The 15,000-nt window shown below is 41.1% G+C and overlaps 1 protein-coding gene across 5 annotated transcripts in view; it reads left to right on the top strand.

The window, feature by feature from the left end:
• The window catches only part of LOC137627651 (obscurin-like), a 253,347-nt gene that overhangs the window by 27,024 nt on the left and 211,323 nt on the right, over positions 1-15,000 (top strand). For all 5 annotated transcript variants that reach the window (XM_068358801.1, XM_068358802.1, XM_068358799.1 and 2 more), the window contains exons 5-7: positions 65-159; positions 2,406-2,604; positions 2,929-3,026. In XM_068358801.1, coding sequence (XP_068214902.1) covers positions 65-159; positions 2,406-2,604; positions 2,929-3,026 — 392 coding nt within the window. The remainder of the gene's footprint in view (positions 1-64; positions 160-2,405; positions 2,605-2,928; positions 3,027-15,000) is intronic.

Here is a 15,000-nt window from a genome sequence, read left to right as displayed (position 1 = left end):
TAAAGACATTATATTTATTTCATTATGATAGAACCTGACTCCATTCCCCTCCTTTTTCATTCAGGTCCTAGATGTGAACGAGTCAATAATTTCACGGCTATCTTTGGAGGCACTGCGAGTATCACTTGTGAAGAGAAAAACATTCCGCAAGATACAGAGGTAAGTTAAATGGCCATCCTTTATCTATATTTGAATAATGATAGCCAATCACGCAATCATCAAAATAGATTATCTATCAGAAAAATCTTTTTCCGACCAAGTGATAGAAGGAAGTTACCTCGAATGTCATTTTCTTGGACAAGTTTTTTTAGCTGATAGGGAAGATGAGTGAATGAATAGTGAGGACAGTTACCTAACTATTCATGGTAGGGAAAGTATTAGTAAGAGTAATGTAAAGTGTCTTTTAACCACAACTGAATTTGTGGGTTGTGGTGGCCGATGTGGTAACGTCTCTGACTGGTTAACTCCAAACTGGTGTTCGAGTCCCGCTCAAATTCCGTAGTTTATTTGCTTGCTGCAATCTTACCATCTTTGAGCTAAGAATATGGGGTTTAGGGGAGCCTATAGGTCTATCTTCTGAGTCATCAGCAGCCATTGCCTGGCCCTCCTTGGTCCTAGTTTAGGTGGAGAGGGGGCTCAGGCACCAATCATATGCGTACTTGGTCAGTGTCCAGTCTAGGGCATTGTCCTGCTCGATAGGGCAATGTCAGTGTCCGTTGCCTCTGCCATTCTTGAGGGACCTTAAAAGTACATTTTTCTTGTTATGGTCTTAAAGTGAATTTAGTGCAACAATTGCTTATTTTTCATTTAGTTTTTGTTTTCTGGTATTCTTAGCTAATAGCTTAATATTTTTGATGTTGAAGTTAAATTTTGTGGATTTTGCAAAATGGGAGTTTTTGAGAGACTGTGGGCTTTGTTCCAACCCATAATCTTCATAATCTTCCCTGTCTATGAAGTAGATTCTCGGTCTTTTGGAAAAAGACTACAGTATATAGACGGGAACGTCCCTGCCTGGCTATCTTCTGGTCTGGGATTCGAGACGAGATCAACCTCGATATTTTCATTTAGTGTCTACAACCTCACCATCCTTGTGTGCTAAGGATGGGGGGTTTGGGGGAGCCTATAGGTCTACCTTCTGAGTCATCAGCAGCCATTGTCTGTCCCTCCCTGGTCCTAGCTTTGATGGAGGAGGCTTGAGCACCGATCATTTCCATTATTATTATTATTTTTACTAGCTAAGCTACAACCCTAGTTGGAAAAGGAGGATGCTATAACAACAGGAAAAATAGGCCAGTGAGGAAAGGAAATAAACACTACAAGAGATGTCATGAACCATTAAAGTACAATGTTTCAAGAACAGTAGCAACATTAAAATGAAATAAAATATATGGTCAGTCTGGGGCATTGTCACTACCCTTTGCCTCTGCCATTCATGAGTGACCTTTAAACCTTCAAACAGTTGTGGACACATTGGGTAGATAGGAAATAATTCCAAATCTGCTCCAGCAGAGGTTACAATGGGGACACTTTTTATCTGCCTTTGATCTTGTCGCCAATGGAGGTTGTGCCACCAAAAGTTGTGGAAACAGCCCACTGCAGTTACAGGTCGCTAAATGTCCCATGATTTCTGTAGAATAGTAATAACCATCTGTACTTACAAGGGCAGATAGGTTGGTTGCACACCATCAATATGAATGCTCGGTGCATCCATTTATTATTTGCTCAGTATTACCTTGTCTAATCTGCTTGTGTTTTACTGCAAATTTTGCTGTAACATTTTCGAGTGATTAGGGGTAATTTCCCGATACACAATATTTACTTTTAACATATAAAGTATAATTTTAGATTATGATAAAATATTCATCCTATTTTTTTAAGCAGAGCTAAAATCATTGGTTTTAGTCTTTATGTTTATTTTGAATTATAAGAATTTGGTACAAAAGGATTTATGACATAGATATGGTCATCCCTATGTTATGGATGTGACCCTTAATTCTCTGTTTACATTTACTTCATAGATTCATCATCATCATCAACGATCAGCCGTTGCTATTCCACTGCAGGACAAAGGCCTCAGACATGTCCTTCCAGTCCCGTCTGTTTATGGTCTTCCTTTGCCTGTCTCTACCTGCAAATATTCCTAGCTTGTCAATCCATCGTCTTCTCTTCCTTTCCCTGGTTCGTTTACAATCTCTAGGAACCCACTGTGTCATTGTTCCTCTCCATCTATTATCTGTCATCCTCATTACGAGACGTATGTCCTGCTCATGTCCGTTTCTTTTTATGTTGTTAGGATATCCATTACTACCCATGTCGCTCCTTTTCTCGCTCTTAATGTTATTCACATCATCATTCTCTCCATGGCTCTTTGAGTTTAGTTTTCTTTCTTTTTTTCTCTCCCTCAGGTCGAGTGGCTGCGATTGCACAAAGAAAAAAATGACACGAAGATGTCGGAACTTCGTGATCAAAGAATATCGTTTTCGAGGAGCAAAGGGATCTGGACCCTCAAAATTACTAACGTCACCAAAGATGATCAAGGACAATACAAATGTGTCTTCAAAACACACCCACCAGTTAGTCAAACTGGATCGTTGAAGTTAATTGGCAAGTAACTCTTTTTTTGATAAATATATCTTATTTTGAGATGGTAAACATCACAGTGCTTATTCGCCATTCGTAAGTTATTATTATCATATCATTTCCCATATGAAGCAATTAGCCCATAGAGTCTGAAATAACAATTCTTATTTTTTTCAATCTTTTATTTGGATTCCAAACCTCGGTCATTTTTTTAAATGATATATTTGACCTCAATATATTTATATTAACTTGTAAATACATAGAAGAAACTCTGATGAAAAAAAAATCGTTTATTCTCTTTCCCTACTGTTATTCCCACGTACTTCATCATTCCTTTCTTGTAATTAGGTCCTATTTTCGTCGGAGAAGTCAAGAGCCTCACAGTCAACGAAGGAGAAACAGCCAGTTTTACGTGCCAGGTAGAAAACCTCACGAAATATCGGAAGGTAAATGCATATCACTTTACAGGATAGGTTTGGCAACTGTGCATTTGTTTCGGGATGAGTCAGACATAGAGGGTATTTTTTGCTATCTCCAGAAAGTCCACCGACCTGAATGGCCTCCCAGGTTTCAGTCCCGGGCAATGCGACCCAAATGCAGAAATCAGAACCACACAGTTGTAAATGGATACCAGTAATTGCTGTTGACAAGATAAATGGCATGTGGCCATAGCAGCCTCACCCAAAAGGACTTGCTTAAATAAAAGTCTGAACTCTTCTGGCGCTACCCGCTTCATGGGAGAAAATGTGAGGGGAAAACATTTAGTACACGCATGTAACCACACATACATACACACATCTCCCTTACATAAGAAAAAGAAGGTATCTAGCCATATATATATATATATATATATATATATATATATATATATATATATATATATATATATACATACATATATATACATATACATATATATATATATATATATATATATATATATATATATATATATATATATATACATATACATACATATATATATATATATATATATATATATATATATATATATATATATATACATATATATTTATATATATATATATATATATATATATATATATATATATACACACATACATATACATACATATAAATTATATATATATATACATATATATATATATATATATATATATATATATATATATATATATATATATTATATAAAGATATATATACATATATATGTATATATATACATATTACATTTAAAAATATATATACATATACATAAATATATATATATATATATATATATATATTTATATATATATACTGTATATATATAAATATATATATACACACATATATATATATATACATATATATATATATACATATATATATGTATATATATATATATATATATATATATATATATATATATATATATATATATATATATATAGATTATATATATATATATATATATATATATATATATATATATATATATATATATATATATAATATATATATATATATATATATATATATATAATATATATATATATATATATAATATAATATATATATATACATATATATATATATATTCATATATATATATATATATAATAGATAGATAGATAGATAGATATATACATATATATATATGTGTGTGTGCGCGTGTTTGAAGTCGAAGCTATCATTAAAAACTCAGGAGATGGAAAACCCCTGGATACGATGGAATAATTGTTGAGATGATGTTAGCCGAAAATAAAGTGACTCCCAGAATACTTACAAGATTATTTTGTAGAATGTGGGGTGGAGGCAAAACCTGATGTATGGGAATTAGGAATGTCGGTGAAAATGGCTAAAAAAGGAGACCTGACTTATTGCAATAATTACAGAGGCATCACACTTGCGTCAGTTCATGAAAATATATAATATGCTTATTCTAAAGAGACTAGAAAGAAAGATTTATGAAAGGCTGAGAGGTAAACAAACAAGATTTAGAAAACGGATTTTGTGTGTAGCGAAAAATCTATTTTCGGGTGAGGTAGCCATGTTGTCCTGATGGAAGTTCCTTCATTAGTAGCTTCCTAGGTATATTTGACTACATTGATATATCCCAGAGAATTTACCAAAGGTATCCAGAATTCTAACTCCTGGAGCGAATATCCCTTAAAATTTAAAAAGGGATATCGCGTATATCAGAGGATGTATTTTTGACACGTCTCATAGCTATCTACACCCCAATAGCGTTTTCGCTTCGAGAGGGAAGGGAAAAAGTGGCAAGAATATAGGAGAGTCATTAAAGAGGCGATGCTCTCAACACTCCTACTGCACTGTAAATAGTGCGCCGAATCGCCACCGCGAGGCGCCACCAAGCCATTCTTCGTAGCTTTGTAGGTGTTGCAGATACAGTACCATAGGGAGGGATTCATTATCCTTTTGTCAAAAAGAGGGTGGGTCCATCAGGACGACATGGCTACCTCACTCAAAAATAGATTTTTCGCTTCACTCAAAATCCGTTTTTTGGGCTCAGGCTATGTCGTCCTGATGGAAGTTTACCAGAGCATTAATGTATCTGTGCATTTTCAATAGTGCCGTTATCTCGAGATAAATATTTCCTATTTGGTCTTCTGGACCAGAGACAGTTGATGTTACCGTTATACATCAATTAACTGATCATAAAATATGTCAGTTCTTCCTGCCCCCTACAGGGAAAAGTCTAGGTAGACTTTAGGAAAAATCCTGAGGATTGTGAGTTCAAGGAACAATCTAGCAAACAGTATGTATATTAGTGTCATTATATACGTAAAGCATAGTTTGTACTTAGATGGTATAGTCCTGTATAGGTTACTGAATCCTCCCAAGTCTGGATATAAAGAGACAGACAGGTTAGTATACATGTAGGAAACCTTAAATCAGTAAGATAAACAGTTAGTACAATCAGTTTTTACCTGTTTGCTTGGAATGGTATAAACCATAGTTCCCCAATATTTCCTTAAATATTAAGAGAATCAAGAATGCTCTGATTTATACATAATTTCGAATATTTGAGGCGAAAGAGACTCAAAGATTCCTTCTATTGTTTATTACAAAAATAGAAATCAAGGTTGTAATCAATTACATCTTACGCTGAACAAATTCTGCGTAAAAGTATAAACAGTAATAACAGAAAATAAATAAGTTTCACCTGAAAAGGAAACATTAGCCACTTAAAGGGAAATATAATATTTCACTATGTATGCTGTTATTACTAGGAACACTGTGCATATAAGAATGCCTGGCACTTGTGTCAGTTTATTATGCTTGATGTCACCTGTATAGATAGAACAGTCTATAGTGTCTTCCTAAACACAATACTCAACATGATATACCTTAAAATTCTATCATGTACACCCTTCACTAAAAGTCCCAATTAGTGCACTGTTCTTCGCAGTAATCAAGCGGCAGGTTTTATAACACTGCCTGCCAGTACCACATGAAATTTTATTTCTTGTTATTGCTTCGCGTAGTGCTTGAAGAAAACTCTGGAAGACTTCCAACCAGTGTAAGCACGCAGGCTTTCAAACGACATTGTCTGAAAGAAATTCAGAGACGAGGCAACTTTTCTCGGATCATGACCTGCGGGTGTACTGTCTGGATCCGCTCTGCGTATAAAATAGGTTATTTTTGCCCTTATCTGTTTCAAGGATAACGTTGAACCAGAAGTCTCTCCCCTGAAAGGCTGACCTCCCTTAATGTCTGAAGTTCTACGAAGATAGACCTTTAAGCATTCCACTAGGCAGAGGGATGCTTCTTCCTTCAGAGGGCAGATTCTCCAGGGACCCCATCTCTTAGTGGGCAGCTCGTTCTTGGCGAGAAACGACTGGTCCGGAAAGAGGTTCAGTTCTCCGTTGTCTGTGAACTGAATGTGGCCATCATCCCTCGAGAGGGCCACTATTTCGCTAACTCTGGCTCCTGAGGCTAGTGCAAATAAGAATACTGTATCACCTTTTAAGTCAAGTCTTTCAGCGAGCAATCTTCATTGTTCAGGGTTGATGCTAAGTGAAGAACTTTATCCAAAGACCATGAAATGGGCATTGGAGGAGCTGCAGGCCGAAGTTTAGCGCAGGCTTTAGGAATCTTGTTGAAGATTTCATTAGAGAAGTCTACTTGGAAGGCGTATTGTATTGGTCTGGCTAAGGCCGATTTACATGTAGTAATCGTATTAGCTGCTAAACCTTGTTCATGCAGATGGATGAAGAAGGACAAGCAAACATCCATAGAAATCTCCTCAGGATTCTTCGCCTTGACAAAGGCCACCCTCTTCTTCCAGGAATACTCATATTGTCTTCTTGTTGACTTTGACTTGTATTCTTATAAGAAGTTAATACTGTCTATAGAAATCCCAAACCGTTTCTTGATCGCTAGGGCGAGAAAATCATGAGATGAAGGTTCTGAGTTTTCTCTGATGAAACGGAGACAGTCAATTTCTGCACTTGCTGAGTCAGAACTGGTTCCGGCAACGGGATCAGCTTCAGGCGTAGTTCCGTTATCAGAGGGAACCAAACGCTGTTGGGCCACTTGTGGGCCACTATTGCTGCTGTCCCCCGAAAGGATCTCAGTTTGTCGAGGACTTTCAACAGAAGGTTGGTTAGAGGGAACAGTAGATCTTGGACCATCTGTTCCAATTTATGGACATTGCATCTATCACTTCCGCTAGAGGATCCTCGTACGGGGCTACATACCGGGGTAGCTTCTTGTTGTTGCTCGTTGCGAAGAGGTCTATCTGCAGTCCTGGGACTTTGCGTAATATGAAAGAGAATGATCTTGCATCTAGAGACCATTCGGACTCTATCGGGTTGACCCTGGATAGAGCGTCCGCCGTCACATTGCGGAACCCTTGAAGGTGTGGACTGCTGACAAGTGCCATCTCCTCTTCTTGGCTAGACGAAGGATGGCCAGTATCACTTGATTTATGTGAGGCGATCTCGAGCCTTGTCCATTTAGCCATCTCATTACTACTTTGCTGTCTATAACCAGACGGATGTGGATTAAGCAGCGAAGTTTCAGCTTTTTCAGAGATAGAAAAACTGCCATGGCTTCCAGAAAATTGACGTGGAAGGACTTGAAGAGGGGAGACCAGGTTCCTTGGACTTTCCGATGATGAGAATGACCTCCCCACCTCTCCTTCAAGGCATCCGTATGAACGGTGACTGCTGGAGGTGGTGGTTTCAAGGGTACCTTGTTTCCTAGGTTCTTGGCCTCCGACCATGGCTTGAGTAGTGATCGCAGACGATTTGGTATCGGTCTTTGTAGATATCTTCGAGCGTTTGATGCGTATTTTCTCCAAACTCCTGATGCATCTTTTAGTTGTGCTCTCAATACTGGATCTGTCACTGAGGCAAACTAGAGGGACCCCAACACTCTCTCCTGTTGCCTTCTTGATATCCTGTCGGATTGAAGGAGTCTTTTGACAGATCCTGCTATCTCATTCCTCTTCTTTGATGGAATGGAAAGGCAGTGTGACAGTAGGTCCCAGTGGACACCAAGCCACTGGAACTTTTGAGCTGGAGAAAGCCGAGACTTTTTCAAGTTGATCTTGAATCCTAAGTGTTCCAGGAACTGGATCACTTCCTTGGAGGCTTGCATGCATTCTTCCTCGGATGCTGCCCACACCAGCCAATCGTCCAGGTAGGCTACCACCTGGATTCCTTTCAGGCGTAGTTGATGAATGATTGCATTCGCAAGCTTTGTGAATACCCTTGGGGCTATGTTTAGGCCGAAGGGCATGGCTCTGAAAACTTACTTTCTTTTCTGTAGTTTGAACCCTAGGTAGGGGGAAACTTGACAGTTGATTGGAACATGCCAGTATGCATCCGTCATGTCTATAGAGACTGTGAATGCCCGTTTGGGCAAAAGGGTCCTTATGTGCTGAAGCGTCAACATTCTGAACTTGTGGTTCACTATGAACTTGTTGAGTGGTGATAAGTCCAGAATGACTCTGAGCTTGTCCGAATCCTTCTTCAGAACACAAAATAGCCTTCCTTGAAAGCTAATGGACTTTGCCTTCCGTATAACTCTTTTGTTCAAGAGTTCCTGAACATATTCTTCCAGTACGGGGGTTGAGTGTTGGAAGAATTGAGGGAAGTTGGGTGGAGTTGAGCTCCAACTCCACCCTAGTCCTTTCTTGATTAGGCTGTGGGCCCAGGGATCGAAGGTCCAACGATCCCGGAAGTGGAGAAGTCACCCTCCTACTAGCAGCATCTCACTTGGAGTGCTGGTTGGAGGACTTGCCTCCTTTGCCATGTCCACCTTTGTTGCCCCTACCTTTGAAGGGGCGTCTAGAGGATCCTCGAAAGGAACCTCGAGACTTCGTCTTAAAGGTAGTTGATTGCCTTTCAAATACTGGGGTGAACACGAGCGACTGGGTCGCCAGCGTTGGGGGCACCAGTTGAAAGGTGGTGGTTGGTTGTGCCACCGTCTGGGGCATCGTGGCCATGGGAAGCTGTTGCTGTTGCTTTGGCCAAGAGGGCACTCTTGGTCGTTTTGACTTGTTCTTCGGCTGGGGACCCTCATCAGCGGAAGATTTCCTTTTAGAGGACAAGCCCCATTTGGAGAGGAGATTCCTATTCTCCGAAGCGGCTTTATCTATGACCTCTTTGACCACTTCACTTGGGAAGAGGTCTTTTCCCCAGATATTGGAAGCTATCAGCTTCCTTGGTTCGTGCTTCACTGTAGCAGAAGAGAACACAAACTCCCTACAAGCCCTTCTGGCTTTAATAAAATTGTATAAATCCTTGGTGACTGTTGCCAAATGAGATTTGGCAAAGACCATGTACATATCTGGGGTGTCTGGGATGCTTGCCATAGTCTCTAAGCCAGTCTGCAGAGACATGGAAGCAGCGAGACATTCCTTAGTCTCCTGTTCCCTGCACAGGAGAAACTCTGACAGCTTCGGGAGATCTTCGTTGAACTGCCGTCCAGCGATATCTGCCTCTAGCTTCCCAACTGTGAAGGTGTTATGGACATCCTTCCAATCCTTATCATCTGAAGGGAAGGCGAGGGAAAATGGTCTACACTCTTCAAGTGTAGGGCAAGGTTTCCCTGCCTCAACTGCCTTTAAGGCTGCCTTAAACCCTTTGTCCATAAAGGGGAAGGCACGTTCGGAGTCAGCAATAAAGGATGTGTGCTTTTTGCTGAGAGCCGGCACCTTGGAACTAGTAAAGGCCTTCTCTTTCAAGGTGGTTGTATATAAGGCCTGTGCCTTAGATAGATTAAGGACAATCGTCTTCTTCTGCTCTGTTCCCTCCTTGGATGCTGGTTCCGTCCTCAGACGGACATAGCAATCTGGATAGGCCCCTTTACTAGGCCAAAATTCGATTTCCTCTACTGGAACTGTTCCCAGTTTCTCTGAGAGGAAGATCTCCCCCCCCCCTCCCCGACATAGGCATATGCTCTGCGTACCTCCATAGGTTAACGTCAGAGAAGGCGGGGAGGTCCTTAATGTTTAACTTCGGGGCTAAACGTGACGCAACTAGCTGATGAATCTCCGTCCGGAAAGATGCTTCTTTCTCGGACGATTTCTTCTGAATGTCCTGCACCATGGACAGTAGCGAGTGTAGCGTACTTGTAATGGAATCGAACTGAGGTGCGGTGGAAGAAGTCGAAGGCGTCGGTTCAGTCGCCGCTGCAGATGATACCGAAATCGTTTCGGTTATCTCGACTCCAGTCTCAGGAGGTATCTCATCCTCCTGCTTCAGTTCATCCACTAGGAGATTGTTCTCAGTCTCCTCCGAGACAGCAGACATGTTGTCCTCTAATTGGATGCTCTGAAAGGCATCCGAAACGTCAGGTTCTACCGGAATCTGAACTAAGGGGATCTCAGGTTGAGCCTGGGGAACAATTGCATCCGCAGATGCATTAGGGAGAGACAATCCCTCATCCTCTCATTGGGAAGGTATAGGCCAGAAGTGTTCTTCTGAAAACCCCTGACCCATTTCCGCAGCGTGTCCCTAGCTGCATCCCTAGACTCAGTAGACTTTTGATCATCAAAAGCCTCTTTAATCAGTTTGTCACAAACGGTACATACCTGTGGGTCCCAGTACTTGAGAGCCTCTTTGGTGACTGCTTAGCGAGCATGGGCCCTGCACATGCCATGTCCGTAGAAGCACTTACTACGGACCCTGCAAAAGTTGTTCCCGCACACGGGATGCTCCTCCTGTAAAGAGAGAAAAGCTATTAGTATTCGGTGAAATTCTCAGATTTCAGCATACATATTTTAATTAATATTTAATTAATATTTAATTAATATTAGCTTGGATAGAGTAAGCTAGAAAGTAGGAAAGACACCTACATGTGTTTCCTGTCCAGCCCATTGCTATGACCTCCTCCAATATTGAACTATAGATTCATAATTAATTCAAGGGGAAGATAATATCCTTGGATATAAGGTGTCTTCTTAACACAATCTTCCTTGTTCAATATAGGGGATTAAATTAATGGGTAATAACCATTAATTGGTAGGGAGAATCACTCCCTAAAAATGATGGTCTCACAATTGGCTGCCCATGAACCACTTGTAGGTTGGAAAACTTTTGAGCTACAGCAATGACTGGCGGCAGCATGTCGCCAGTATCTGCCGGGCTTGCCGGCATCTGCCAGTCCCGCCGACGCCTGCCGGGCCCGCCGGAGCTTGCCGGGCCCGTCGGCGCCTGCCGGGCCCGCCGGCGCCTGCCGGGCCCGCCGGCACCTGCCGGGCCCTCCGGCGCCTGCCAGGCCCGCCGGCACCTGCCGGGCCCTCCGGCACCTGCCGGCCTAGCCGACATATGCCGAGACTATTCTGGGCTATTTGAAACAGATACTGTCTTCAAAGTAGTGGGCGGCAGGTCGGCAGTTGCCGCTCTGCCCGCCAGCAGCCGAAGGATCTCTATTAAGTAGGACCCGGCGGCAACCGGCGGCAACTATATAAATTTTGGGTGGCCGGCTGCTGGCCGACAACTCAGTTGCCGGCAGCCGGTCATAGTATGTTCATTGTCGTTGGGTTGTCGATCAGTGACACCCACAGCAAGTGGCGGCAGAGTAACTGCCGGCCGACAGACACCCAACATGGCCGACAACAGCTACTAGCTGCCGGCGGCCGGCCCAGTATATGGAAAGGCAGAGAGAAATAGAGGATGGGGGACGGCAAAGGCTCAGCCTTGCCGGCCTACATCCCGATAGAGGGTGCAAGTGGAAGGGGGAATTATATTCGGGCTTCCACTCAACCATATCCCATTCATATGGGGTATGGAATGCAGTCCAAAGGAGGATTGGAGAGCACACTCAAAGATATGAGGGTACCTGCCGGCAGCCGGCCCAGCCGGCATCAGACAGGGAACCTCAGGCCAATTCTATAGATTACCCGTAGGGTCAAATGTAGAACAACGGCCAGAAGGGTGATAGTTCATCCAACACAAAAGAGACAGTGGGGAAGGGGTAAAAGTCCTATAAGTAAGGTAAAACTCTAGAGCATTACCTAACTTGAAGGATTCTGATCTTATAAAGTAACCTCAAGTAGGAGAAATTATTTCCCCAGGTTAGGTTAGTTAAGTGAGAAAGCGGCCATAGGACACAATCTCACTAGAGAACAGAATCTGGTACCAGAGATCTTAAGTAAGGAAGAAATCATTTCTTCATACTAAGATCTACTAGTACAGGACTGTCTGCCAGACCAAGGAAGGAGGAAATTGATATACAAGAACCTCCAGTATGGCCTAGGGAGGACTAGCCTCCTGAACGGCAACCTAACCTGACTTGGGAAGCCATTTCACTAAGACAGTAGGATGCCTAACACAGACTTTACTCTGATTTTCCGTTCTCAGCTCAAAACCGTGTCAGTGGTTAAGAGAAAGAGACAAAACACCCCAGTAAATATTGCCAGAACACAGTTCGCAGCAAAGTTAACTGAGGGTAGCCTAAGCTGATCAGAGGGAAGGGGAATTGCTCTTAGATTTCGTTAGAGATAGTATCGACTTAAAAAGTATAGGAGGTGTCAGTCTCCCCTTAAAAGACAATACAAGAGCAATAAGGGACATGTAAGAAAGTATACTAAAGCCCCTAGGCTATTAAGTCTAGGAGCATAGAGAATCGTTCACCGAAACACTCTTGTATACTATCTTGGAAGAGGAAAATGTTATGCAGTAATATCTTAATTGTATAAAATATTGCCTGAGCTTCAATAAAACTTTACCAGGAAGGTTATATCATGCATGAAGTGTGTAGGTGCCTAGGCTAGGAAGACTAGCACTCGTGAGGCTCGATCATAAATAGCCAAATCCACGACAACAATGACATAATATAAAATTCCCTAGCTAAATATCTAAATAGCTAAAGTTATTAAAGCGAAATAATGCCGGGAAATCGTTCTTGATAACTAAATGAACAAGAAGAATGAGTGCTTCCATGACGCCATCCGGCTGGCAACAGCTCTTGTTACGTTAATTACGATCTCAATCGAAGAGTAAAACTGGCAAGAGCTTACATTTACACAATCTAAAGATATTACTTAATTTTCGGGAAGCTGATGAGGCTGGTGAAGACATCATAGCGACGAAATACTTCCAAAATAGCGAGAGATAACACGGGATAACACCGGTCAGCAAAGCTACAAACGAAAGAATGGCTTGGTGGCGCCACGTGGTGGCGATTCGGCGCACTATTTACAGTACAGTAGGAGTGTCGAGAGCATCGCCTCTTTAACAACTCTCCTATATTCTTGCCACTTTTTCCCTCTCGAAGGGAAAACGCTATTGGGGGTGTAGATAGCTATGAGACGTGTCAAGAATACGTCCTCTGATATACGCGATATCTCTTTTTAAATTTTAAGGGATATTCACTCCAGGAGTTAGAATTCTGGATACCTTTGGTAAATTCTCTGGGATAAATCACTGTAGTCAAATATACCTAGGAAGCTACCAATGAAGGAACTTCCATCAGGACAACATGGCCTGAGCCCAAAAAAGGTAGAAGTTGTACAAACCAATTTTTCATTTTAAGACATGTGGTACAGCAATATGTAGAATGTAGACATCCACTTTTGGTGGCATTTGTAAACTATGAAAAAGCCCTTGATAGTGTCCCCGGACAATTTTGTGGAGAACCCTGCGTTCTTATGGAATTCCTCTTAAATATGCAAATTTGATTATAAGTGTTCATGTGCATAGCAAGTGCAAAGTTAATGTTAGTGGAGACCCATCAAATGAATTTCCTGTGAACAGTGGAGTACTCCAAGGGAATGTGTTGTCACTTATGTTGTTTATCCTCCTCATGGATTTTTTAATGGATAGAACACTTGGGGATGGTGGAGAAGGATTGGACTGGATTGGTAATAGGAAATTAGCAGACCTAGAGTATGCTGATAATGCTGTCCTTAGCAGAACACTACAAGATTTGCAATGCTTGCTTATCAGAATGCATGAAATATCACATGAGTTTGGGCTGAAGATAGATAGAAGAAAAACAGAGATGATGAGAACAGAATATGCAATGGACGTTGAAATATCATTGAAAGGAGGAAGAATTGATAAGGTAGAATCATTTTAATAATCAGGAACTCTAATTTCTAATACAGGGTTTTTAGATTTGGAGTTTAATGAAAGATTGAAAGAAAAAGCCAATTAGACAGTGGCTGGGTTAAGTAAAATTTAGAAATATAATCGCCTGAGATTACTTTTAAAAATCAGGATACATATCAGTTTAGTGAGATCGGTGTTAATGTATGGACCTGATTCATGGTATGAAAATGAAACAATATCCATCAGATTTAGTAGATTTGAGAACAAAGCTCTCAGAAGAATATTGGTAGTTAAATGGCAGGACAGGATTAGAAATTAAACTATAAGAGAGATTACTTGAGTGCCATATGTGGATGAGATCATGGTGAGGGGTAGATGGAGATGGTTTGGGCATGCCTTTAGCGCACATGGCTGAGGATTATGAAGCGTGAAGTAGAGGATGAATGGAGAAGTATTGATTTAAAACTTCAAGACAAAGACGACTGGTGAAATCTAACTGAGGCCCTTTGCGTCAATAGGCGTATCATGCTCAGCTCTCCCATCCCTCGGATAGGAAGGAAAGGAGTAGCCATTGTACTAACTGTGTGTCACACTATCGTACATAGTAACGACAATGTGACGAGCCGAGAGAAGGTTGTGACTCGTCACATTGTCGTTACTCTGTAGTATCGTGTGACACACGGTTTGTACACCATACCGTGGTGAGAGGGGTATGCATGTTTGTGCATATCTAGATTTTTTGCATCATTTTGAAGAGTCTGGTACACTAGTATATTTTATGTACATTAGTGTATGTATATAAATATTATAAACTATTTTCAAGATCTATAGTACTCGTGATAGAGTAGCTTAAAACAGGACATAATTCCCAACTACTGAATGATCTTACCTCATTTCGCTATTGATAGCGAGTCATGTACTTGAG

Source organism: Palaemon carinicauda, chromosome 35, assembly GCF_036898095.1.
Source record: "Palaemon carinicauda isolate YSFRI2023 chromosome 35, ASM3689809v2, whole genome shotgun sequence".
Classification (NCBI taxonomy): Eukaryota; Metazoa; Arthropoda; class Malacostraca; order Decapoda; family Palaemonidae; genus Palaemon; species Palaemon carinicauda.
The sequence above is the reverse complement of the archived record's forward strand: the minus strand, read 5'-3'. Positions and strand labels throughout refer to the sequence as shown.